Raw genomic sequence first — 25212 nt, 5'->3', positions numbered from 1 at the left:
TGTCAGAGTTCTATCCATAGTTATTCCCAGATATTTAGGTGTTGGATTAAACGAAATTAATGTTCCATCAGCATATATCTCTGGTTTTTGATTTACAAGTCTATTGTTCAGGTGAAAGCAAGAGCATTCGGTTTTACCAGAATTTGGTGTTAATCTCCATTTTTTATAGAACTGCCATAAAGCCGACAGATCATTTGTCAATATTTCTTCAGTTCTTTTGATAGACTTGTCGCTGATCGCCAAAGCTAGATCATCTGCATAAGCAAACTTCCTGCTGGCTGTTTCAGGAATATCTGCAATATAAAGGCTAAAAAGCAGTGGTGTGAGCACTGAGCCCTGAGGTAATCCATTCTTAAGCACTCTCTGTTTACTGATGCTTCCTCTGGTGACTACCCTGAAATATCGATCACACAATAAGTTGTTTAGAAGACGGCCCAATATTTTACATGGGATGACCTTAAGAAATTTATATATGAGCCCCTCCCTCCAAACAGTATCGTAAGCCGCTGTTAAGTCAATAAAGACTGCAGTAGTCTTCAGGCATCTTTGAAATCCTGCTTCAATGTATGTTGTTAAGCTGAGAACTTGATCTGTGCAGCTGCAATATCTTGTCCTGAACCCTGCTTGTTCTATTGGAACACGTTCCAAAATTTTATCACTGATCCTGTTCAATATTAGTCTCTCCAATAATTTGTAGGTTGCACTTAAAAGGGCTATGGGGCGATAGCTTTCAGTTCTGTCCGCTGGCTTACCTGGTTTTAACACAGCAATGATTTTTGTCCTTTTAAATTCTTTAGAAATGCAGCTACTTTCAAGTATATCGTTAAAGAACTTAGCCAGCCATGATCTTGCATAAGGTCCACAGTGCGTCAGGAATTCATTATGAATATTGTCAAATCCAGGACCCTTCCCCATTTTGATGTTTTGAAGTGCCGAGAATATTTCCTCACAGAAAAAAGGCAAAGAATTGTTGATTCTTTTGAGTTACACACTTCATAGCCTTTACTTTGCGTTTTACCTCTGTTTGAAATCTATGTTTTCAGTTATTTGAATCCACTTTTCTCTACGGGCAGCATTGAGACTATGGAGCAGTTCTCCTCCTATCTCAGGATCCTTACTTTCAAGGAATTCTCAATACAGGGATTCACTTTCATTGGTCCATCCAGGCATGTATTCTTTTCGGTAGCCTCGAGGAATGTGTATTTTTGCCACCGCTATAACTACTCCAGTGAACCGTGTATAGTTTTTGTAAGTTGGGGGAATTCTTCTAAGGCATGCGGCTAGATCTGCAGTGAAGTTTTCCCAGTCAGCTTTTTGGAAATTCCATCTTGGTCTAGGAAATGATGTTATTACTAGAATTTGGACTCCTAATTCCATAAAGATGGGACGGTGCTGGCTATTTGGAAAAACCTCAAGAATAGGTCTGAAAGTCTGTAGAGCTGATTTTCACTATCAGTGGAGACGGATGTCAAATCTGGGTTATATTCCTTATTCCAGGCTCTTGATTTAAAGGTGCCTTTTTCCTTGGCATCAAAAACCAAGTGAAGACGGTATTGATCTGCCCACTCAGCTAATATTTCCCCGTTTTGATCATTCCGATTGTATTTCCAAGAAGTATGATGACTGTTAAAGTCCCCAGAGTACACCGTTGGGTGGGAGTATGTCTGTAGGACATCATTTGACCAAACAGTTGCAGGTGGTTTATATACATTCACAATCGTAATGTCCACTATTTTAACAAGCGATCCTATGGATTTGGTTATCAGTCAAAGAAGATATCAGCACAGCATTCTCAATACCATTTCGGACATATGTTATGTTGCCGTAGCTACGACTGTAAGTAATCCCGAGAATGTCGTAGCCAGGGATTATTGCTCTTGATTTAACTTGATCTTCAGTTTCGATATGTGATTCTTGAATTTTTTTCTCATAGAAGTTTAGAAAGACATTGATATTTTGATGCGTTAATGCCCTCAACATTTAACTGGAAGATACGGATATTATGTCCAATATTCCTTATCAGCTGGTTCGAAAAAGAACTGTTGTGAAGGTTTTGAGTTTCCATGTGTAAGTATGATCAGGAGATTGCACAATGGTCTGGCTGCCAGTCGTAGCTCTTTAGCATGACCCAGGATGCACCACGAGGAGCCGAGCTAGAATTGCAGGTTGCATTAGGAGTACACCCTTACAATGGCTCTCCACTTTGAGCCATATTGCTCCTCTGAAACTGCGACGACAGGAAGCCTTGCTTTGTGAATATAAAAGAATTTTAAATAACCAAAATCTCCCAATACATGAATTTATTCCAGATGCATTATCTAATAGACTAAAATCCAGAAGACCTACCATAAAAACTGCCCGTAATCTTCTTAGCCAGAATTAGAGTATGGTGAGTAGGTGGGATGTACTTTTGTCCCAAGCAGTATCACCTGAAGTTCGTAATCACATAAGCATCTTTCAAAAACCATCTAGATTTGACCTGCCCAGGAATATATGGACGATGGCTAACAGGATTCGTACAGGCCATGGCATATGTGGAGACTCACTTTCAAAGTGGGGTAAGATACCAAATCCCTACTGTCCCTGTGGTGCCAAGGCCCAAACCATTCACCATATAGTACAGGAATGTGAGCTGACAGCATATCCAGGTGACTTTAAGGATATCTTTGACCTATCACCAGAGGCGATCAACTGGATTAAAAACCTAAATGTTAAAATATGACTAATCTTCTGTCTGATGCTTATCATAAATTTAATATTTAATAAGTTTAGTTTAATCCTTTATCCAAGTGTGAGCAAACAAAGTTTGCACCTGAAAGTGTCTTCAAGATTGGGGTAAGGTAGTACAACACCAAGGCAACTCATTGCAAAGGTGGAGAAAGCTCTCATCACTCCTATCTCAGTATCTCCCATAATGCAAAGCACATCTCCTTGCAGATATGTGTAATGCTATGCATTAAGGCAAGGGCCACTACCCATACCGGTTTCGACCTTATGAATAAGTAAAGCCATCTCAAAAAATTCGAACGATCCCTAGGCCACTCAATCATGGGCGAAAGACTGTCCATCTCAGCATTGGCTCCACTCAGTGATGGCCTTCCACCCACATGCCACCACCGAGCAGAACCGCTCACATTCCGAAGAAAAGCATTCACCGACAAAGCCCCTCAGTGGGCCATGCTGGAGAACACTTTCCCCTGAGACTCAAATTGCTCCCTTAAGGCAAAAACTTCAAGAGAGCAAACTCATAATAGTCCCCCACCGGTTTCGACCTTTATTGAGGTCTCGTCAGTGGGAGCCAGGTCCAGTAGTGGAGACACCAAGGCAGAAGCAATGAGATGTCCCATCCAACAACCTCTCATTGCTTCTGCCTTGGTGTCTCCACTACTGGACCTGGCTCCCACTGACGAGACCTCAATAAAGGTCGAAACCAATATGGGTAGTGGCCTTTGCCTGAATGCATAGCATTACACATATCCGCAAGGAGATGTGCTTTGCATTATTGGAGATACTGAGATAGGAGTGATGCGATCTTTCTCCACCTTTGCAACGAGTTGCCTTGTTGTTGTACTACCTTACCCCAGTCCTGAAGATACTTTCAGGTGCAAACTTTGTTTGCTCACACTTGGATAAAGGATTAAACTAAACTTATTATAGTCTAACCAAGTGAAAAATAAACTCTCAACAAATTACATATTTGTATTAGCCTGAATGTAGATGTTTTTTTTTTTTAATGTGTATCTTATCTATATTCATGTGTATTATATCTTATTGTCTTTTAACCATGTGTACAAGCCATATGATAAATAAATAAATAAATAAGTATTTTTTAAATGCTTCCTGGGTACCGTTGATATCCTTCCCATCCAACAACCAATACCATGGCAGAGAACCCAACATACTCCTCAACTAGTCATTCTTGCTTTGTAGTTCTGCATAGTTCAGCATGTAACCTTTTTTAAAAATAACATTCATAAACTTAGCCACTTGTCAAGTCATTACTGTATGATCACTGTCACCAGCTGGAGGCAGAATAATTGCATCTTTTGCTGAAACTGGCTCTGATACTACAATCAGATCTAATTCTCTTTGACCTCAAGTTTCTTGTCATATGTTGCTTGGGGAAGTTATCTGGCAGCATCTCAATAAATTCAGTTTCATTCTTCTCATGAGATTTCACCATTCCTAATCAACATTTGAATAATTAAATGTTACCCATTACAATGACTTGTTTCACATACATTATGTTTATTTGGTAATACATATTTTGTTGTCACTAGCAACTGATTTCCTAGGTCTGTAACAACGCCCTACTATGTATTGGATCTTATTAGACTCTACTTCATACCAGATAGCTTCAAGCTCATTGCCACATAGAAAACCCATTGCTAATATTAAAGTCAGAGCTTCCTTCATATATAGGAGAGAGAGAGAGAGAGAGTGAGAGACAGAACTGTGGAACACTAGAATTAGCTGTTAGAAGATAGGCACCCTTAACAATCACACAGCATGCAGCCAGTCATATCTAGTTGAAGAAGTCATAGGATAGACCAAATGATGGAAACTTACTTATTAGATCCCATCTCACAGTGAGAGTAGCTAATATTTCCATGGTATGTGTCTAGATATGGTTAACAGCTGAGATCTTCATGAAGGAGTTGAATATTGATGATTCTCTATTGTACAACACATTGTGATATCTCTTATGTGTAGCATATATATATATATATAAACAAACAATAACAAAAAAAAAAAGTAAAATAAAATAAAATAAAATGTCACCTAAAGAAGAAGACATCTAATTTTGTATGGTGAGCTGAGCATTATCAGCAGGAATTATTAATGAAAAGTAATGGGAAATAAAGATTCTCTCCATCCACATTTGATCTTTATTTTGAGAAAGAACGCAGAACACATTTTGATAGTACGAAATTGATGAGATTATCTTCACAGCATGCAAAGATATCAGCATTTAAGGTTTTAAGTTACAGAAGATATGAAGTCTGGAATGATCAATGCAAATGTAAAGCAAATAAAGAGAAGAAATTAGGCTGTCATCAGAAAATAAAAAACATGAAAAGGATCTGAGGTCAGTGAGAAGAGTGTGGAGAAAAGTATAGATCTCTCTGCAACTCATGTAGCTTGGAAATGAAATCTTAAGACTCTATGGAAGTCATCAGGACACACAGGGAGCAACCAGAGAGGAAATTAGTCATAATACGGAAGTCTCCCAAGTAGTGTTAGTACATATGATGCAATTCTGTCAAACGTGCCAGTTCATCCAGACTGCAGCAATGTTAAGGAAAGATCACAACATTCACTTTCAACTGGTCCAATAACTTTTAACTTTATTCTTTTAGAATCCAGGAATTGATGGACATAAGACCAAATAAATAAATAAATAAATATTTAATAAGACTACACAAAAATTTTATAAATAAGTTAAACAATCTTTTCAAATTAATATTTACACTATTTTAGATTCAAGGCTTTCTGATTGTTAAAATATGAAATCTCCTTGTTATAATAATAAAAGATTAATAATTCATACACTACTGACACTATTACTGAACAAATAATGAACATTATTAACATTAACTATGAGTTACCAGGCAGAAAATCACACTTCTCCTAACAAACTCATAGAGAATAATTATTTTAAAACAAAGTTCTTAATAAGATGTTTTTTTAACTCCATAAGACTATGCAAATTTATTTATTTATTATGATTCTTATTATTGCTTTATATATATATATATATATTTCATACATATATCTTTTTCTATATTCTGTCACAATGAGCATGAATACTGTTCTACTTCAGGTACTCTCAGATTAGGAAATATAAAAAAATTATCTTTTACAATCAAAATTAATATTTCAATGTCATACAAACGAAATGGAACAAATTTGGCTCGTCATCATTTGTTCTACTTCACAGTTCAATTCAGTCTATTTTAGCCCCTCACTTGTGCCTTGAGATTAGAAAATCTTCCTTTCTGTAATCTTTTTTTCCCCCATCATCATCATCATCAGAATTTGATGATGATGAGGAAATATGGTAAAAAAAAACATACAGGGATAATTATGATAGTACCAGATGAAAAGGTTACACTATTACTAACTTCCAATCAACAAGGTTCCTCCAAATTAATCTGTTATCTGTCACAATTCCAATATTATCAGATCTTATATTTCTGTCATGTAAATAAAAAAACATACAGGATAATTATGATAGTACCAGATGAAAAAGTTACACTATTACTAACTTCCAATCAACAAGGTTCCTCCAAATTAATCTGTTATCTGTCACAATTCCAATATTACCAGATCTTATATTTCTGTCATTTAAGGTTCTTCTTACTCTGTCACTCAATCTATATCTTGCTCTTCCACTGGGTCATTTTTCCTGCCAACCTAGTAAAGAATACTTGTTTTGCTTATCTTTCCTCTCCCATTCTGTTTAAGTGAACCATACCACCTGAGATTAGCTCTACTAAAACATGTTCCTGAACTAACAATGGCAAGTTCTTTCTTAATATCCACATTTTTAATGCAATATTGCCATTGATGCCATCTGTTCACTTCACTAATCTTTCTCAAAATTCTCATACCAGAGATCTCCAGTCATTCATCAAGTGTTTTATTTCTAAACCAGCTCTCAGATACATAAAGTTAAATTAGTTTGCATACAGCTAATTTAGTGTTTTGACTAATTTCTTTCTTATTCCATATAAATTTATTCAGCTGACTTCTTACTGTACAGTTTTAGATATTCTGTTGCCTATTTCCAACTTAATTTACTATCTTCACTAAAAACTGTGCCTAGGTACCTGAAATGTGTTACTTATAATATAGGTTTATCATTCAGGATATAGTTGACATTTTCAATGTTTCTGCCTATTTTCATTGTCTTTGACTTTTGATTTATTGTAGTTAGTGGAGACAGAAAGCTGTAGAGTAGGTGCCCTCCCTCGATGAGTCTTTGGACTCCCTGGAGATGTCATGTAATAATAAATAATAATAATAATTTCTGATGACTTTGTCAACAGAAATTATCTCATAACTGGCTTTGGCCTTCTTTACTATACCATTCACCCTTCTTGCCTGCACTTTATACTGCTCATAGGCATGCTAATCATCTTTTTCTTTACCATTTTCCACTAATTTAGAAACTACAGGGGAGCATTTTAATTTTCTTACATGATGAAATAAACATTTATTTAGGCACTGGTATCCATTATTCCACTCTTATAATTTCAGAAAGTTCAATTATAATTATTTTATTTGGCTTTTTAAAGTTCTAATTAGACAGCTTATTCTCACTCATTAGTGTTACAATAAATAATTTGAAGTTATTCTTGTCCCTTAATAATCTTGATTACTCTGGATTTATTTGAAATAGCGCCTCCATAGCGCAATTGGCTTGAGTTGAGTTAGCCGATCTCATACAGAGGTAGCAGGGTTTTTCATCCCACATAAAGACAAATCAGCCCTTCAGAACACACACAATTTACAGACAAAAAATACTAGATGTGGCGGTGGTGGCAGCCAGTAGATGGCGCTGATATAGATGACTGATAGTAGAGGTTCGGTGTAGAGTGTGAAGACAGAGAGTTGTACAATAGGTGTCCTCTTGCGATGAGTCTTCAGACTCCTTGGAGGTGTCACGAATAATATCTGATAATACTGTTCTGATCAAGATGTGATTCGTATTCATATTTTCCTCTCAGGAGGTTGAAAGCTTTGGAAATTCCTAAAAATCCCATTCTAGTACATTCTTGGCTTCAAGAGTGATTGGTAATGTGAAGAGGAGAGGATTGCTTGCTATAGTGATGATAAAGATGCTCCTTCAAGTTACTATGGTTGTCAATAAAACCTTTGAAAAGTAACTAAATCTGAAATGAAAAAAAGAAACATCTAACCTTCAGAGACATAGCAGAACAAAACATGGTATATAAAATTTGGCTCCCAAGATATTTATGAGTAACCCCCATAACCTTCCTCCTAAATTGGCTCTTCTTTTAGTATGCTATAAAGAATAAAAGAGGTCTTATCAAACAAAAAACCATAATAAACAAAAACAATTAACAACAGAGACTGCAACAAATTCATATAGCAGTGAAAGTATTGCCTTAAAATTAAAGAGAATTACGACACTGGATGACTATGACAGAATTTAAATTTTTAATTGAATTAATTTTTTAATTTTAAGTGGCAGTTGTGCCATAAACTTAGTGAACACAAGAAGTTTTTAAACAATGTCTATACAGGCATCTGAAACTTACAAATTTTCTTTAGCATAACTGACAATTATAAGGGGGAAGAAAAAGCTTATTTACATTTAGTAGGGATAAGACTTTCCCAAATTTTTGGTTATGAAACATAGTAATTCAGGTTTGGGTGCTTTAAAAGCAATTGACACTATTTTAAATAAGCAGTCAATTTAAAATGGCACCTATGTGAGAGATGAATCTTTGACCTGAGGATTTTTTGGTCCATGTCAACTCTGTACTGTGTAAGACTAGACACATGATTTCTTGTAACAGATGTATGGCTGATGTTTTTTGAACTATTTTCCAGCAAGTTCAGCTGAGATCAGGGTACTCAGAAAGAAATGAGTAACTTCCTTTAAAGCACAGTGGATAAGAATAAAAGAGGACATATTAACAAAAAAAACATAATAAACAAAAACAGAGACTGCAACAGAATCCAGCAAAGTTCTCCCTTCACTAGGTTGAAGGTAACAAGGCAGTTTATTGAAAGAAAGAAGATAGGGAGATAAGGCTGTATTTTTTCAGATTCTTGATATTGGGTCTGAGATGCTAATAATGTAAGGTATAGGGACTTTATGTTCAGAGTTGGAGTTTCTAAGGATCAGTTGGTATATATCTATGCTATTACAACTGACCTTCTTTGGGTTAAAATCATTCTAATTTTAGGTCAGTAGATTTGAAGCAGGTGGTCCACCTATGAAGGTTTAGAAATGAACAAGTTTTATTTTACTATATCTGGTTACTGAATCTTAAAATATAGTTATACATAAAAAAAAAACAGTTTTTCCACAATTTTAGTATTTAAAAACGAATAAGAAAGTCTATATGAATATAAAGTTATCAGAGCAAATTCTTACCTTGCTTCAATATTACATCCTGCTGCTATTAGTATCTTCACTACCATCTGGTGACCTCCACCAGCTGCCAAATGAAGAGGAATATTGTTGTTCTCATCTTCAACATTTACAAGTGTCTTATCTGAATGTAATAATGCTTTTACAGCACTAGTTTACAAAAAGGGGGAAAAAAAAAATATAAAATCAGAATTTTTAAAAGCTTAACACTTTTAAAATTAATATATGTTGATGATGTCACAAATAAGAGGTTATTCAGTCTATGGGATACTGATAACTCTAATGGGCAAAAAACTTGGAAGAGAAAGAAGAAGAAACATTAATATTGGATTTGAAGATTTACAGATTGAACTCTTTAGGAAATATCTAACAGATAAGCTTAGGTGTTGATGGTTATTCATGACTTATTTTTCACGGTATTAACAACACCACAAACACTTTTATCAACAAAGATGTTTTATTAATGCTTATATTTTGCAGATTTTCAACTCAGCATCATCAGAGCACAACACACATCTAAACGCGACAGTGGGTGAGTGAAACAATATAATTGCAAAAGACAAAAGATCTAAAGTCCTATTTTTGGTGCCCTCTAAAGGTGAGAAAAAAAAAAAAAAAAAAAAAAAAAAAAAAAAAAAAAAACGCAGTTATCCAGGAGTTTTTCTTAGGATAACCGTCGATTTCTCTAAGCACAGAGTCCTATGAAATAAGACTAAATCTTATTTCTTATGGAGTATGTTTATAAGGAAACTTCTGGAATCGTACTTCACTGTTCAAACTTAAATAGATCATCATCAATTTCCTGATATATATCTCCAAGGGAGTATTCAGGTTACTGTGACAGCACTACATGATTAAGTTTATATTATTACACTTTTCCTCCAAATCATTCAATTACCTGTCAGCACTCCAATATTGTCATATCTAACATTTCACGCATCTAAGGTGCTTCTGACTGAATCAGTCCACCTAGACCTTGGTCTTCCTCTGGGTCTCTTTCCTACCATTCTGGCATTAAACACCTGTTTTGCTAACCTTTCTTCATCCATTCTATTCAAGTGACCATATCTTAGATTACACTCTGCTGACACATCCTTGAATGCTAATAATGCCAAGGTTCCTTTTAAATATCTTCATTTTTAATATGATGCCATCGGTTCACTCCCCTAATTTTTCTCGGATTCCTCATATCTGTGGTCTCTAGTCTCTGATTAAGTGCTTCATTCCTAACTCAACTCTCATAATCATAACTTAAAACTGGTTTAAACATGTCTTGCATACTGCTAGTTTGGTGTTTTGTGCTAATTTCTCTCTTATTCTATATAAATTTATTCAAGTGGCTACCCACCATACCAGCTTTGCTTATTTTGTTTCCTATTTCAATTTAATCTGCCATCTTCACTAAAAAAACTGTACCAATAATTAAAATATTTTACTTGTTCTATAGGATCTCCATTCAGAATATAGCTGAAGTTTTCTATGCTCCTGCCTATTTTAATAGCTTTGGTCTTTTTATTGCTGATTTTCATGCCAAATAGATCATACTTAAATAGATCTGATAGGTCTATGTTTACCCCTTTGAGGACAATGTACTATCCTATCCTAATATGTTTATTTAATGATGTATTTATTATTTTTTTATAATTAGGAATTTATTGTTGCTATACCATTCACAAAATTAGGCAAAAATTTTACTATTAAAGATCAAGTTATTCTTCATGTCTTTCACATTACTTTTATTCTTAATAATAAGATGATTCTCTTCCTCATGACCATGCTACATAGGTACATGAAAAGAAAAATAATTTGTTCTGTGAGATTGGAGCTAACTATAAGCTGGCACTAAGTAGTTGATACAAGTCATAAGAAATTTAAGGGAGAATTACTGATATAACAATTGTGATAAATAGTAATGAAAGAAATATTTGCAGAAAACAGATACACTAGAATATTTGTGTGCATGTATGAGAGAGAGAGAGAGAAGTGAATTAGTATGTGATAGAACTTATCAGTCTAACAATTCTCTTCTGAATGAATTGATTTTTCTGGCCTGGTTGGTGGTTAGCGTATCTGCTCTCCAGCCAGAAGGCTGAAGGTTCGAGTCGTGTTGTAGGCATGGATGTTTGTGATTGTCTGTGAAAATACTAGTGGTGATGGGCAGTAGATGAATTTCATGTAGATGATGATGGTAGTTACAGTTTGCTGTGGTTGGTGGATTAAATGGTGGAGATGGAGAGATGTAGAGTAGGTGCCCTCCCTCGATGAGTCTTTGGACTCCTTGGAGGTGTCATGTAATAATAATGATAATAATAAATGTCCATAATTTTTTGTCAGGCAAGAACCATGTAAAACCTTTTAGAAAGAAAAAAAATATTTAATTACTAGTTTCGTACATCATTTTGTATATATCTTCAGGCTGAATAGAAATGTCTTTTGTCTTTTTCAACTTCTAATGTGAATTGGAATTTGTGGTTTAAGCTATTGAGGAATTCTGTAAAATTATAAACGGTTTCTTTTGAGCCAGGCCAAATTATGAAGACATTATAAACATAACTGAGCCAGAGTCTGGGTTTAGTATAGTACACACTGATGGCTGTTGGTTCAAATGACTCCAAGTGTGTATTTTCTAAATGCAGGTAAATGGATGTGCTCATAGCTAGGCCTTCTATCTGTTCATAAGAAAGGTCTTGAAACCCGAAGAAAGTGTTTGCTAGGAAATGTTGGAATGGTTTAAAATATCTGATGGAAAAATTTCTTCTATGATTAGTATGATGCCTTCTCTTAGAATGTTTGGTAAACAGGCTTCTGATATCCAAACTTGAAATGATGTCTATAGGATTAGAGATATGGCAAATATTCAGTTTTGCTTTGGAATTCAGAAGATCTGAATCTGAATTTGGTCAAAAGATCTGGTCAGTTCTCCATATTTCTTTTTTAAAAGATATGTGGAGGTCTCCTCTCAGTTATACAGCTCTGACCCTTAAGCATCCCTGATGAAAACTAGCCATTTTAAACAACTGTCAGGCCAGTGAAACCTTAATAAAAGACAAATATGCAAACACCTTGACAGCATATCTTTTTAGTAGTGCAAGCTAAGGCAATTCTGATGCTGAAAATTGTATATTCTCATAAGCTCTCCAGTCAGTTTTCGAAACTTTCAAAGATTAAACCATATTGTGTGTGTGTGTGTGTGTGTGTGTGAGAGAGAGAGAGAGATAATCGGCTTTTACTCGGTTGTTGTGATACATTTTAAAAATATAAATTTAATGACTTGAAAAACCGAAATAACTTATAAAGATTTTAATGAGAATAATACTACTAGTTTCGGCTTATAACAGCCTCCTTCCTCAGGTATTCATAAAGGAAAAGAATAGTAAGAAACATTGAAGTATCTAAACAAACTGGAAATTACAGGTAAAAATTGCCACACATAATTGATACATAAAAAACGTATTTTCTCAAGTTGTTCTAACAGGCGTGCCATTGTTTACTGCAAGTGTGCGTGCAGGCTCACGTGAACACCAATATTGAATAACTGCAGCATGGCTATCTGGGATGTTATAACTTAAATTGTTGTTTAAGTGGACAGGGTTCAGCAGGATTTCTCTTGATTCTACAATTTTTCTCTCAAACTCACCATCACGGCGAAAGATATTTTCTGATCTATCCCAGCAAACGCAGTTGCATGAGATATTTTATAAGAGATGTCTCTCTTATGCTCTTCAATACGTTGTTCAATAGATTTGCTAGTTTGTCCAAAATAAGGGATATTGCAATCACATCATAATTTATATACACCTGGATATTTTAGGTTGTGATGAGTAGGTTTTGGATGGCTGATCAGAGAACGGATTTTAGGAAGTGTGGTGAAGAAAGTCCTGATATTGTATTTTTTAAGGACTTTAGCTAATTTTTTAAAGACTGTGCTAATGTATGGAATGGAGATGCTACCTTTAAAATTAATAGTTTCTGTTGTGCATTGCCTAGGAGGATCCAGAAGAAATTTCTTAATCGTTTTTTTCAGAGTATCCATTTTGTTTAAAGATAAGAGTGAGGTGATTTATTTCTTTTTGTAGTTCATCTGGTTCATTCAAGAGAGAGCGTGCTCCGTGTCCTAAGGTAGATATAGTTCCAAGTTTTTGTGGTGGAAAATGATGAGAAAGATTATGCAGATATCTATTGGTATGAGTAGGTTTTCTGTACATAGAGATTTTTAATCTTTCAGAGCATCGTGTAAGCATGACATCCATTTTCTTCATCATCTAAACATCCAACATCCTAATATAAAATTTACTGCTGATCTAGAAAATAATAACTCCTTAGCATTCCTGGATGTCATGCTTACACGATGCTCTGAAAGATACGTCTGTGATCCCATAAGGGAATAAATAACATTTTAAACTATACTTTCAAACTAGACACAAGTGAGCATAAAGTAAAAAGGTTGCAATTTAGCAATAATGTATCATATGTAGTGGCAACCTCCCTCAGCACGTGTCTTAAACAGTTCCTCTGTTGATTTTGTGTTTGAGAAATAGGTTATTTGTGTGTTTATTGTTAAATATTACATGATATTTTATGCAATATGGCTCCTACATGCACGATCAAAAAACCTAGTGAAGAATTAGAGAAAAAGAGGTGAGCAATTGATCTTGAAATGAAGTTGCAAGTTATAAAGCAACATGAAGCTGGTTAGCCTGTCAATGTGACTGCACATGACTTCGAATGGTCTCATTCTACAGTGAAGACCATTTTGAAAAATATAAAATATAAATAAGTATAAGTAGATGCTGTGAAAGGATCTGCTTCCATTAAATCAATAATAATGATGAAGCAATTTGTTCAAGTCCAATCGGTGATATGGAAAAGCTACTTGCATCATGGATAGAGGACCTGAACCAAAAGCGCATATCCTTAGCACTATGACCATAACCAATAAGGTACTAAGTCTCTTTAACATGTTGAAGGAGAAAGCAAAGCCTGATTACGACTAGAAATTCAGTGCTTCTTCTGGTTGGTTCATGAGATTTCAAGCAGCGTTTTGCGCTGCGTAACGTGAAAATGTATGGTGAATATGCAAGTGCAATGAGAAGGCTGTCAAGGAGTTTGTGGAGAAATTAGATAAAATTATTATGGAGGAAAATTATTTTCCACAGCAAATATTTAATATGGATGAGACCTTGTTTTTGAAAAACATGCCCAAGTGGACATTCATCCACAAAATACTAAAATCTGTGCATAGTTTCAAAGCTCTTAAAGACCGTATTATGATTCTGTTATGGGGTAATGTGGCTGGATATAAACTGAAACCATTTGTGATATGGCACAGTGAGAATCCATAAGCCTTGAAAAATATTAGGACGCATACTTTTCCAGTTCATTATCAGAGCAATAAGTTGTGGATGACTCAAAAATTGTTTGAGGATGCCTTAATCAACTGTCATGTGAGTGAAATGGAAAGCTATTGTGTGAAAGAAAATGTAGAATTTAAAATTTTATTAATTCTAGGTAATGCTCCAGGTGACCTTGACATCTTACATCGGTGATCTTCAACCCAAGATCAAGATCATGTTTCTCCCTTCACTGATCCAACCGATGGATCAGGTAGTTCTTGCAGTGTTTAAGGCTTATTATCTATGGAGAACTTTTTCACAAGCCAAATCTGCCAGTGAAGAAAATAATCACACTCTCATGCAATTTTAGAAAGTATTCAATATCTATCATGCTATTAAAAATATTGCTGTGGCTTGGGACAAAGTGACCTCTCAATGTATAAGTGGCATATGAAAAAATACATTAAAAAGGTTTGTGCATGATTTTGGAAGTTTGAAAAAAATGAAGACCTTTGTAAACTGAGTGAAGAAATAGTGGCCCTAGCAAACAATCTGAATCCTGAAGTTAATTATGTCATCATCATTCACTTCAAGATTCAGATTGTGTTTCTAAACACAGAAAGTGCCCCTGAAGAGTTGACTAATGAAGAATTGGTCGAACTGAAGGAACAATGTGTTGCAGAAGAGGAAAAATGAGAAAAAAAGATGAGGGAAAAGAGAAACAAGAAGAGGTAGTTAAACAATTCACAATGAAGGGACTTGCAGAAATGTTCTCAAAATGGCTGAAGACATGGACCCCAATGTTGAATGCTATTTATAAGTACATGATGCATTTGCTTGCTATAAACAAATTTATGATGAAAAGAAGAAGAAGAGGAATAAGCAAAGCACATTGGATATTTTCATCAAAAAAACAAAGGGTACACCGAAGAACCGCAGCCTGATCCTTCACACAGGGAAGGTAATGAAGATGTGAATGTGGAGGAAGATTTGGGTGATTATTTAATAGATGAATGTTATAGTGGCAGTAATGCACAGTACAGTTTTATAAGGTTTAAAAATTAAAATTAAAAATTATACTTATTATGGTTAAGTCCCTAACTTCTATAACTCTGTTGATTTGATGTATCAACTTGCATCCTGCCAGATGGAACAGAACCCCTACATAAGTCAAGAGATGACTGCATTTGTTTATTTATTTATTTTCAAGCAGACACATGAAGTGAACTATTATTATGTTTTTTTATATTTCTTCATTCTGCAATTTTACCGAAGTGCTGAATATTTGACTGAAGCATAATTAATCAAATTTTTAAACAATGTGAATTAAATTTTATAGACAAATGTTTTGAAAAAATTATACACTCACTTAAAACTTTATCAATTTTTAATGAGTGTATTTTTTTTGGAAACCATTTGTTTTTAAAATTTAATTCTGTATGCTTCAGCTGAATATTTGGTGCTTTAACCAAATCCTGCTTTGGTGCATCCCTGGATAGGATCCAGTTTTATGTCTTTGAGTTTGTTTATGAAGTCTTTGGAGGTTTATTGTATATGCTTTTCCTACATGTGGATAGAAGAGTAGATAAATATTTACTAAGGTAACATATATAGATGAATGTCTGGCATCAACAATAAGTCTAAGTAGAATTCCCTCTTTGTGTATTTAGGTATACCATAGATATGTGGGATGACCAGATGTCTTGAAGTGATTTGTTCTTTATTTTCTTTAGCCAATTACAAAGATCTTTAACTAGATCATTGGTTTTGTTTTGCAGTTAGAGAATGACCAATGTAGGGTCATTCTCTAACTGCCTATAAGTATGACATTACTAAGATTTATCTCATCTTGTTTATGGGAATATACATTCAAATCCAGAACTACAATGCCATTTCCTTTATACGTTGCTAGTACTAAAATGTTATAATTTTTTTGGATGTCCCTCGATGCCTTAAATTCAGCATTCAAGATGTTCTTAGCAGGGGCGGGGGAGTGCTGGAATTAATTAGAATGGCTGCGATTCTCATATGTATGATGTCTACAGAATTTCTTGGAATTTTATATAAGCATTTCTCTATATTTACCATTTTGTCAACTTTAAGAATGTGCTTGGGAGATATGGCAAAATTAAATCTTTTTTTGGCTAATATCTTCTGCTCAGTTTGAGACAGAGTGTGAAGATAGGGTGACTAGTACTTTATCTACTGCTAACATAAATGGCAATCATATAGGTTTTTGTTCATATCTTCCAAAACAAGTCATGTGTTGGAGATTCTTTCTTGTAGCAACACCAAAAAAGCTTTTTTTTTTTTTTTGCAGATAATGTTACATTTCTTAGTTCTAAGTTGACTTTTTCTTCTTAGAGACTTGGGAATAACATCATTATATCTGAATATCATAATAAATTTTTAGTCAGCTTAAAAATCTTTACTGCTTCATATGCAATTTTTCAAATTTGCAGACATCGAAAATGAAACAAAAGACTCACCATCAGTGAGTCTTTTGTTTTCAATACAGATACAAAACCAATGCAACAAGTACAAAATTTTGTGTACATGCTGTGTCTGCTATGTTGGACAGATGGGTTCATCTGGAGAAATCTGCCTCAAAGATATGGAGAAGAAATGGGCACGTAAGTCAGTATTGGAATTTCACACCACCAAAGAAAACATCAAGTGCTTTGGCAACTCATGAAAATGCCATACATAAAATTTAACAATTATGTTTACAGATTTTAAAGAAGCTGGCAAAATGATATGATGTCCAATCCAATGCAAATAAAACCAAGGTCTCATCTTAAACTAGCTGGGGTATATATCATACCCCAGCTCCAAAGACTTCATACCCCAGTAGGTCTTTGATATATGCTAATATATCAAAGACCAACATGTTAATGAATTAGGCTATGAGAGAAGGTACACAGCACACATCACAACAATGAGCCATGCAAATGCTGTATTCAACATCTGGTTTATGTTCATTAGAAGTATAACAGTTAACCTCTGTTACTCTTTTTCTATTTGTATTCAATCTGAAGATGAACATAACATGATGCATAAAGATAACAATTAAATATTTTTTTCTTTCTTTGAAGTGTTACACGGTTCTTGCCTGATGAACAAGAACTATTCTCTTTTGAATTTTCAGGTGCTTTTGTGGGACAGGACAGCAGATACAGTGTGAGAACTGTATTCAGTGGTTGGAGATCTTATTTATTGGAAGATGGAGTTTATAGTTAATCAGAGGTAAAGTAAGAAATGAAGTAAAAGAGAAAATTCACTTTCTTGAATGCTAAGGAAGAAATACTTATGATATAGTTCCAAGAAAGTCATGGTTAACGTTATTCCAACAAGGCAAATTTTGTCTTTTTTTTTTTTTTTTTTTTTAATAGATCTGATTACCTGTGATAAGCAATCAGGCTAGTAGCATTTTTTTTTTTTTTTTTTCAAAAAATAAAATAGAAGTGAATTTCGCTGAATACAATTAACACAATAATTGCTATTGGTCTAATTTGTATTCTTGCTCTCAGTGCAAATAGGTTATCAGTATTTTCTCTTCAAAAATATATAACTGATGACACATTTTTCACTTATGTGATTATATTACTGGTTGAAAATTTCTAGTCCTGTGTGGGTATGAAATGCCAGCTCATTAGAATTGAGTGATAACAATGTTGCATTAATATCTCCATGCAGCATCATATGCCAGTTATCAACTTGCCACTGCTGCCAAATGCTCTTAGTATTTTCTTTTCAATAATATATAATTCCTGTTCTTTTTTTTTCCTCCCACTTTGTCACTGTAGCTGCAAACCTTTTAGTAAAGAAATGAGAATCAGATTATCACACAGTTAGTGTATGGATAAATACTTCTTTTATATATGCCATCTATGAAATATCTTGTCATGAGTTGCGTATCAGCTACTGAAAAAAAAAATTAGTTCGCATCTACAACAGACCCTTACTCCATGGGTCTAGAAATTTTGAACCAGTAATATAGATATGCAAGCTCTGAAATCACATACAACTTCATCATTGCAATTATTTTAATTTCAATAAGGAAGAAATGCTTGCCATATAGTTCCAAGAAAATCATGGTTTATAGACCAATCTTCTCTTTCCCCATTTGAAATATCTGCATTGGCAATGAATTACTGTATGGTCTGCAACAATGTTCAGTACAAAAAAAAACAGGATATGAGATAAGTTGTAGTCAATGTTCTAAGATAGATGGCAAACAACAACAAGTTATCTTGGAGTTGACAGCTAACATGTTATGAAGGTTATCAAAATCTCACTGAAGAAAGAATGATTGGTATCAGGATTATAAAAATAAGCATTCTAGAAGTTTTGCTCATTTCTGGTTCAATGTGATGAAGAAGGTCACTGTTTTATATATATATATATATATATATATATATATATATATATATTAGAATACATGTAACAATGGATCCCATTAGTACCCCAGCAGCAGTTGCAACATTTGAGGATAAAGATTCAACATTCATCACTAATAAATCAATCTAATTGGATACACACAAGAAGACGAGGCAAACTCATTTGATATTTCAAGGTATCTGGGAGCATCTGACAACTCAGCAAATTGCATATTATAGTCTGCCTTCCATTCTCTGTTTGCAGTTTAGCAGCCAGCTTATAGTCACCATATTATAGTCTGTCTTCCATTCTTTTTTACAGTTTAGCAGCCAGCTTTCTAATTGGAAGTGAGTAATGGTAGTGCCTTTCACCTTTCTCTATTAATGCAGGCATGCTTTAGGGCTCTGTTCCATTACCTACCGTCTCTCTCCTAAACATAAATGATCCAATCTCACTGACTTCAAATCCTATCGATAATCTAGCTAACAGAACCCTCCATTCCCTCTACTAATTTGACAAACCTGGCAGAATTAAATATCCCAAGTATCAAGATTTTCTTAGTCAGTTCATGGAATACTGATCTCCATACCATTCTACAAAAAATCTATGATCACAACCTAGTTATCTTCAATGTAACCAAAACACTCACTAATTTAACACTATGCATACATCTCTCTCTCTCTCTCTCTTTTTTTTTTTTGCTGATATTCACCTTTACTCTCTCATGTAGTGCATCACATTTGTTTCTTCCTCAGACTCCAAAGAAACTTATCTTTACTTATGAAGTTAAAACTACTATACAAATCACAAATTCTACACAATCTTAGAATACTGTTCTCACACTTGGGGTGATGCACTAAAACATCTGTCCAAACGAGGATAGTATCCTTTTTTTTTTACAGTTGTACACTGTAACAGATTATCTGCTTTATGTCTTTTCTAAGGGTATTCCTCTAGCAGCTGTACCAGTGAACTGGCATTCATTATTCCTTCACTTTTTATTAAGCCTACAATTGAATAAGAAGCAGCTATTCAACATCAATTTGCAGTAATATACTAATCCAATGCACAAGCTTCTCTTATTATAGCATTCTTCATAAAGCATTCCTGAAGAATTGCTGAGGTTGCTCAAAAACAAACATCAAGATATTCCTTCTCTTAACCCTTTCGCCTTAGCATCTTATACATTAATTTGACCAAAACAGATTCAGAATTCAATTTCTTGTGTTTATGAGTGGTACTGATATATTAAAAAAATATATATATATATATAAAAAGCCTCAGAGATATCAAGATTAACCACTTTGAGTTTTCCTGGCTCAGTGAATCGATGATTTTTTTCATAATTTGTTAAATTTGAATCATACTTCACACCTAAGTGCTGTTCAATTTTGATTAAAAACTTTAAAACATATTTTTATTTTCAATGAGATATTTATCCTGCTCAACACTAGATGGTCACTTTTATCTCAAATCCTCTGTATTGGAAGCAACATAATCAATAAGCTTTTTCTAGTTAAGTGAGCATATTCCATCCACGTAAATTTATGAACATTCTATGATGGAACAAGTACTAGTTATGACATATCCTGAGAAGAAATCAAGCAGGGCACCTCATCCTCATCACTAGCCCTGCACTTTTTTTCCAAATATTTCCAAACCATTTCTATATCTGAGATTCATTTCCTATTCTGACATTTAGATTTACAACAAGCATTCAGAGTTCATTTTTTTTTTAGTCAGCTACCTTCCCTAATGACTATAAAAATTCTTCTGTTTTTTCTTTCCTATTAACCTTATGTGGGATCTAAGTGCAACAACTATATCTCATTGCTCAATTTTCCATTTTGAAATTTGTTTAATATCACTCTACTTGAAATTGGTCTTGATCCAAAAACTTTATCAACATGTTCAGTGCTGAATGTCACATCTACTCACTCCTTACATGATTCAGCATTGAATCAATCATCTTATTATTTAGAAGGATCTCGATCAATTCAGTCTTCTTAGGCTCAACAGCACCAAATATAGTGATATGTTACAGCTCTACTTTTTATATACTCAATGCTATTTAATTTTCATTAATGCTTTCTTTTACACAAATGCAGCCTGTCTTCTTGAAGTTCTAGTAATCACATTTCACATTTAATCTTGATCCCCTAACAACAAACAACGGGACCATGTATAATTGGACAAGGCTCCAGCTGGTTTCATATCTGATTATGGTATACACTATCATAAGGCATATGATGTTTCAGCAAATACACAATACTTGTTGAAAGTTTATTTTTCACTAGGTTAGACTATAATAAATTTAGTTTAATCCTTTATCCCAGTAAGAGCAAACAAAGTTTGCACCTGAAAATATCTTCAGGACTGAATATAGTGTTGTACTATCTTACCTGGGTAAGTAGTGCAACACCAGGGCAAACTCGTAGCAAAGGTGGAGCAAAATACACAATGCAGTATAGTTTGCTAAGGTACAAATTGCCAGCTCATCTCCATGAGTCATCATTATTATCAATTTCCCGATGTGTACAAGATACTATGACAATAGAATACAATACAGTGTAGTTGTTTACATGATTACTAATGTGCTGTCAACAATTTTTCTCCAAATCAATCTGTCACTTGTCTGCATTCCAATTCTACAGATTTTACATTTTTGTCTTCAGCAATTCTGACAAGATCAATCCAACTAGATCTTGGTCTTCCTTTGGGATGTTTTACTGACTTGGCATCAAACACCTGTTTTGCTAACTTTTCCTCTCCCAATCTGTTTAAGTGGCCATACTATCATAGACCAGCTATACTAATATATTCCTGAATGCTAACAAATATTAAATTCCTTCCCAATATCTTTATTTTTACTACGATTAGCAAACTGATGCCATCTATTCACTTCTTAATTTTTCTCACAACACTCATATCTCTGGTTTCAAGTCTTTAATCAACCATTTTATCGAAACCTGACACTCAGATCAATAAAACTGGTTTGAAAAGTTGTTTTTTTATAATGCAAGCTTAGGTGGTTTAACTAATTTGTCTCTTATTCCATATAAATTTATTCTAACGGTCCAGATGTATACCAGCTTTGCTTATTCTATTATCTATTTCCATATTCAATTTACTATCTTCACTAAAAATTGTGCATAAACAGCTGAAATATTTTACTTATTATATAGATTGTCCATTGAGAATACAGCTGAAGTTTTCTGTTCCTGCCTATTTGCATAGTTCTGGTGTTTTTCTTGCTAATTTTCATGGTTGATTAAGAACTTATTGATGTGAGGACAGCAAAGTTCATGCAGTGGCAAACCAAAGGTCAAAGCAGTACTCAATGTAATACTAAGTAGTAATAAAGAGATATATTAATAATAAACATGTCATGTACAAGAAGTAAATTTTAAAACATCATCATCATCAAATACCTGCCATGTACCCTCAAGGGGTGTACAGGATATGAGAGTGCTACATGAAAAATTTACATCATTACTAACTTCCTATCTACAATTTTCCTCCAAATAAGTCTGTTAGTTGCCAAGACTCCAAAATTATTAGATCTGATATTTCTATTGTCTAAGGCACTTTGTACCATATCAATCCAACTATACCTTGATCTTCCTCTGGGTCGTTTTCAGAGAACACTTATTTTCTTAATCTTTCCTGGGCCATTCTGTTTAAGTGACCATACCACCTGAGATTAGCTCTGCTAATGCATTCCTGGATGCTAAGAGTGTCAAGTTCTTTCCTAATATTCTCATTTTTAATATGATATTACCACTGATGCCATCTGTTCACGCCTCTAATCTTTCTCAGGACTCTCATATCTGCGGTCTCTAGTCTTTGGTCAAGTGTTTTACTTCTGACCCAGATCTCAGATCCATAAGTTAAAACTGGGTTTGAACACTGTCTTGTATACAGCTAATTCCTCTCTTATTCCATATGAATTTATTCTATTGACATCCTACCATTCCTACGTAGGCTACTTCCTACGAGGCTAATCTTCTTGAATGGCAGTCCGTCTCAAGTAGAGTAATATGGGCAAATATGAGAATGGGGAAATGGACAATGAGACTTATTTGTGCCTATGGTCCCACAGAAGGTTCTACTAAGGTAGAAGTGGAGGAATTTTTTGAGGCTTTAGAAAAAGCAACTGACCCAATGAAAAAGGAAAAGTTGGTCCTTGTTGGGGATCCAAATAGCAGCGTAGAAAATGATTGTGAGACATACAAAAAATTTTGGGAAAATTTGGAGAAAAGAGCAAAGCTAATAATAATGGCAAATATCTGTTGGATTTCTGCTCAGGACATTGACTGGTTATTACTAACACCATGTTCCAACATAAAAATGTGCACAAATTCACATGGAGAGAAGAGGCTGGAATAAGAAAAGTCTCATTGACTATGTTATTGTTGATAGTGATGTTTTCTCCCTGGTGCAGGACACCAGAGTGTACAGAGGATTTGAAATTGGAAGCAATCACTATTTAGTCTTGAGCAGGATACAATTGAATTTCATATTGAAAAGAATAACATGTAAGAAAGTTTTAAAGCGAATAAAAGTTGAGGAGCTCTCAGATGTGAACTGTAGACTAAAATACACAAAGATTATTGAAGAAAAAATGAAAGAGTTTGAGAACAGGAATCAAACCTTGGAGATTCAGTGGCAAACTCTGAAGAAAACATTGATTGATTCTGCCAGAGAGGCAGGAGGTGAGGTTGTCTGCAAGGATAAAAAAATCAGAACTCCCTGGTGGACACAGGAAGTTAAAGAGGCAGTGAAGGAAAAGAAGAAAGCATATCAAAAGTTCCTGGCAAATAAGTCAGCTTGTGCTCTTAGAGAATACAGAGACAAATGTAAGAAAGCTAAACAGTGTGTAAAACTAGCTAAACAAAAGTCATGGGAGGACTTTGGCAAGAATATAGAAAATAAATATTAAGAAGGTGGCAAAATATTCTGCAGGTGTTTGAAGAAGCTTAAGAATGGAGGAAAGAGTGCTGTAAAAGCAGTTAGAGATGATAAAGGTGATATGAAAATGGGAGAAAAAGATATCCTTGAAGTATGGAGAAATTACTTTGAAAAACTGCTAAATGAAACAAGCAGTGATGACAGCACAGTGGTATAAAACACTGACCAAGCATGTAGTCAGGAATACATATCCATACTTGAAGTAGAAAAAGCCATCAAAGGCTTGAAATGTGGAAAGGCAGCAGGAGTAGATGATATTCGACCAGAAATGCTGAAGTATGGTGGTGTAAGAGTCTTACAGTGGCTGCACTGCATAGTTCAGAAAGGCTGGCCAGAGGGACGAATTCCCGATGATTGGAATAGAGCTCTCATAGTACCCATATGCAAAAAGGGAAATAAAACTGAAAGTGAGAATTACAGAGGTTTTCCCTACTGAATGTTCCTGGCAAGATCTATGCAAGTATACTTGAGAAACGGTTGAGAAGAATTGTGGAAGAAAAGCTTGGTGAAGAACAAGCTGGATTCAGGCCAAATAGAGGCTGTCAGGATCAGATCTTCACTTTACGACAAATAGTCGAGAAAGCATGGGAATATAACAGAGATCTGTATTTAAGTTTTGTCGATTTCGAAAAGGCATATGACAAGGTGCCAAGAGAGAAGCTATTCAATACGCTACAGTTATATAGTGTCAATGGGACATTATATCAAGCAATACTTAGTCTTTATTTGAGTTGTAAGTCACCAGTTAGAATTGAAGGAAGTATAGGAAGATGGTTTAATGTTAAATCTTGCGTGAGACAAGGATGTACATTATCCCCTCTGTTATTCATTATCTATATGGATCACATTATGAAGGAAAGTGGTATTAAACATGATATCAGAATTGGAGATGTTAATGTCAACTCTTTGCTTTATGTGGATGATATTATACTTCTAAATAAATCTGCTACAAGTTTGCAAGATTCCCTGACTAAATTGAATAACTACTGTAATAGATATGGTATGAAGGTCAGCATTAAAAAGACAAAACAATGAAAATAGGTAGAATTGTTGAAAATGTCAACTGTGTTGTGAACGGGGAACTTGTGGAACAAGTAAAACATTTCAGCTACTTAGGCACGATTTTTACTGAAGATGGTAAATTAAATGTGGAAATAGACAACAGAAGCAGCAAAGCTAGTATGGTAGGAAGTCAATTATATAAATTCATATGGAATAAGAGAGAAATTAGTCAAAACACTAAATTAGCTGTATACAAGACAGTGTTCAAACTAGTTTTAACTTATGGGTCTGAGAGCTGGGCCAGAAGTAAAACACTTGACCAAAGACTAGAGACTGCGATATGAAAGTCCTGAGAAAGATTAGAGGTGTCGACAAATGGCATCAATGGCAATATCA

General features: G+C 34.5%; 1 protein-coding gene across 1 annotated transcript in view; it reads right to left on the bottom strand.

The window, feature by feature from the left end:
• The window catches only part of LOC150109149 (transient receptor potential cation channel subfamily A member 1 homolog), a 475501-nt gene that overhangs the window by 248635 nt on the left and 201654 nt on the right, over positions 1-25212 (bottom strand). The window contains exon 12 of the mRNA XM_090411752.1: positions 9134-9280. Within this exon, the coding sequence (XP_090267878.1) occupies positions 9134-9280 (147 nt within the window). The remainder of the gene's footprint in view (positions 1-9133; positions 9281-25212) is intronic.

The sequence above is a fragment of the Typopeltis vanoorti genome, chromosome 2 (genome assembly GCF_054136105.1).
Source record: "Typopeltis vanoorti isolate ZY-2024b chromosome 2, IOZ_Tvanoo_1.0, whole genome shotgun sequence".
Taxonomy (NCBI): domain Eukaryota; kingdom Metazoa; phylum Arthropoda; class Arachnida; order Uropygi; family Thelyphonidae; genus Typopeltis; species Typopeltis vanoorti.
The sequence above is the reverse complement of the archived record's forward strand: the minus strand, read 5'-3'. Positions and strand labels throughout refer to the sequence as shown.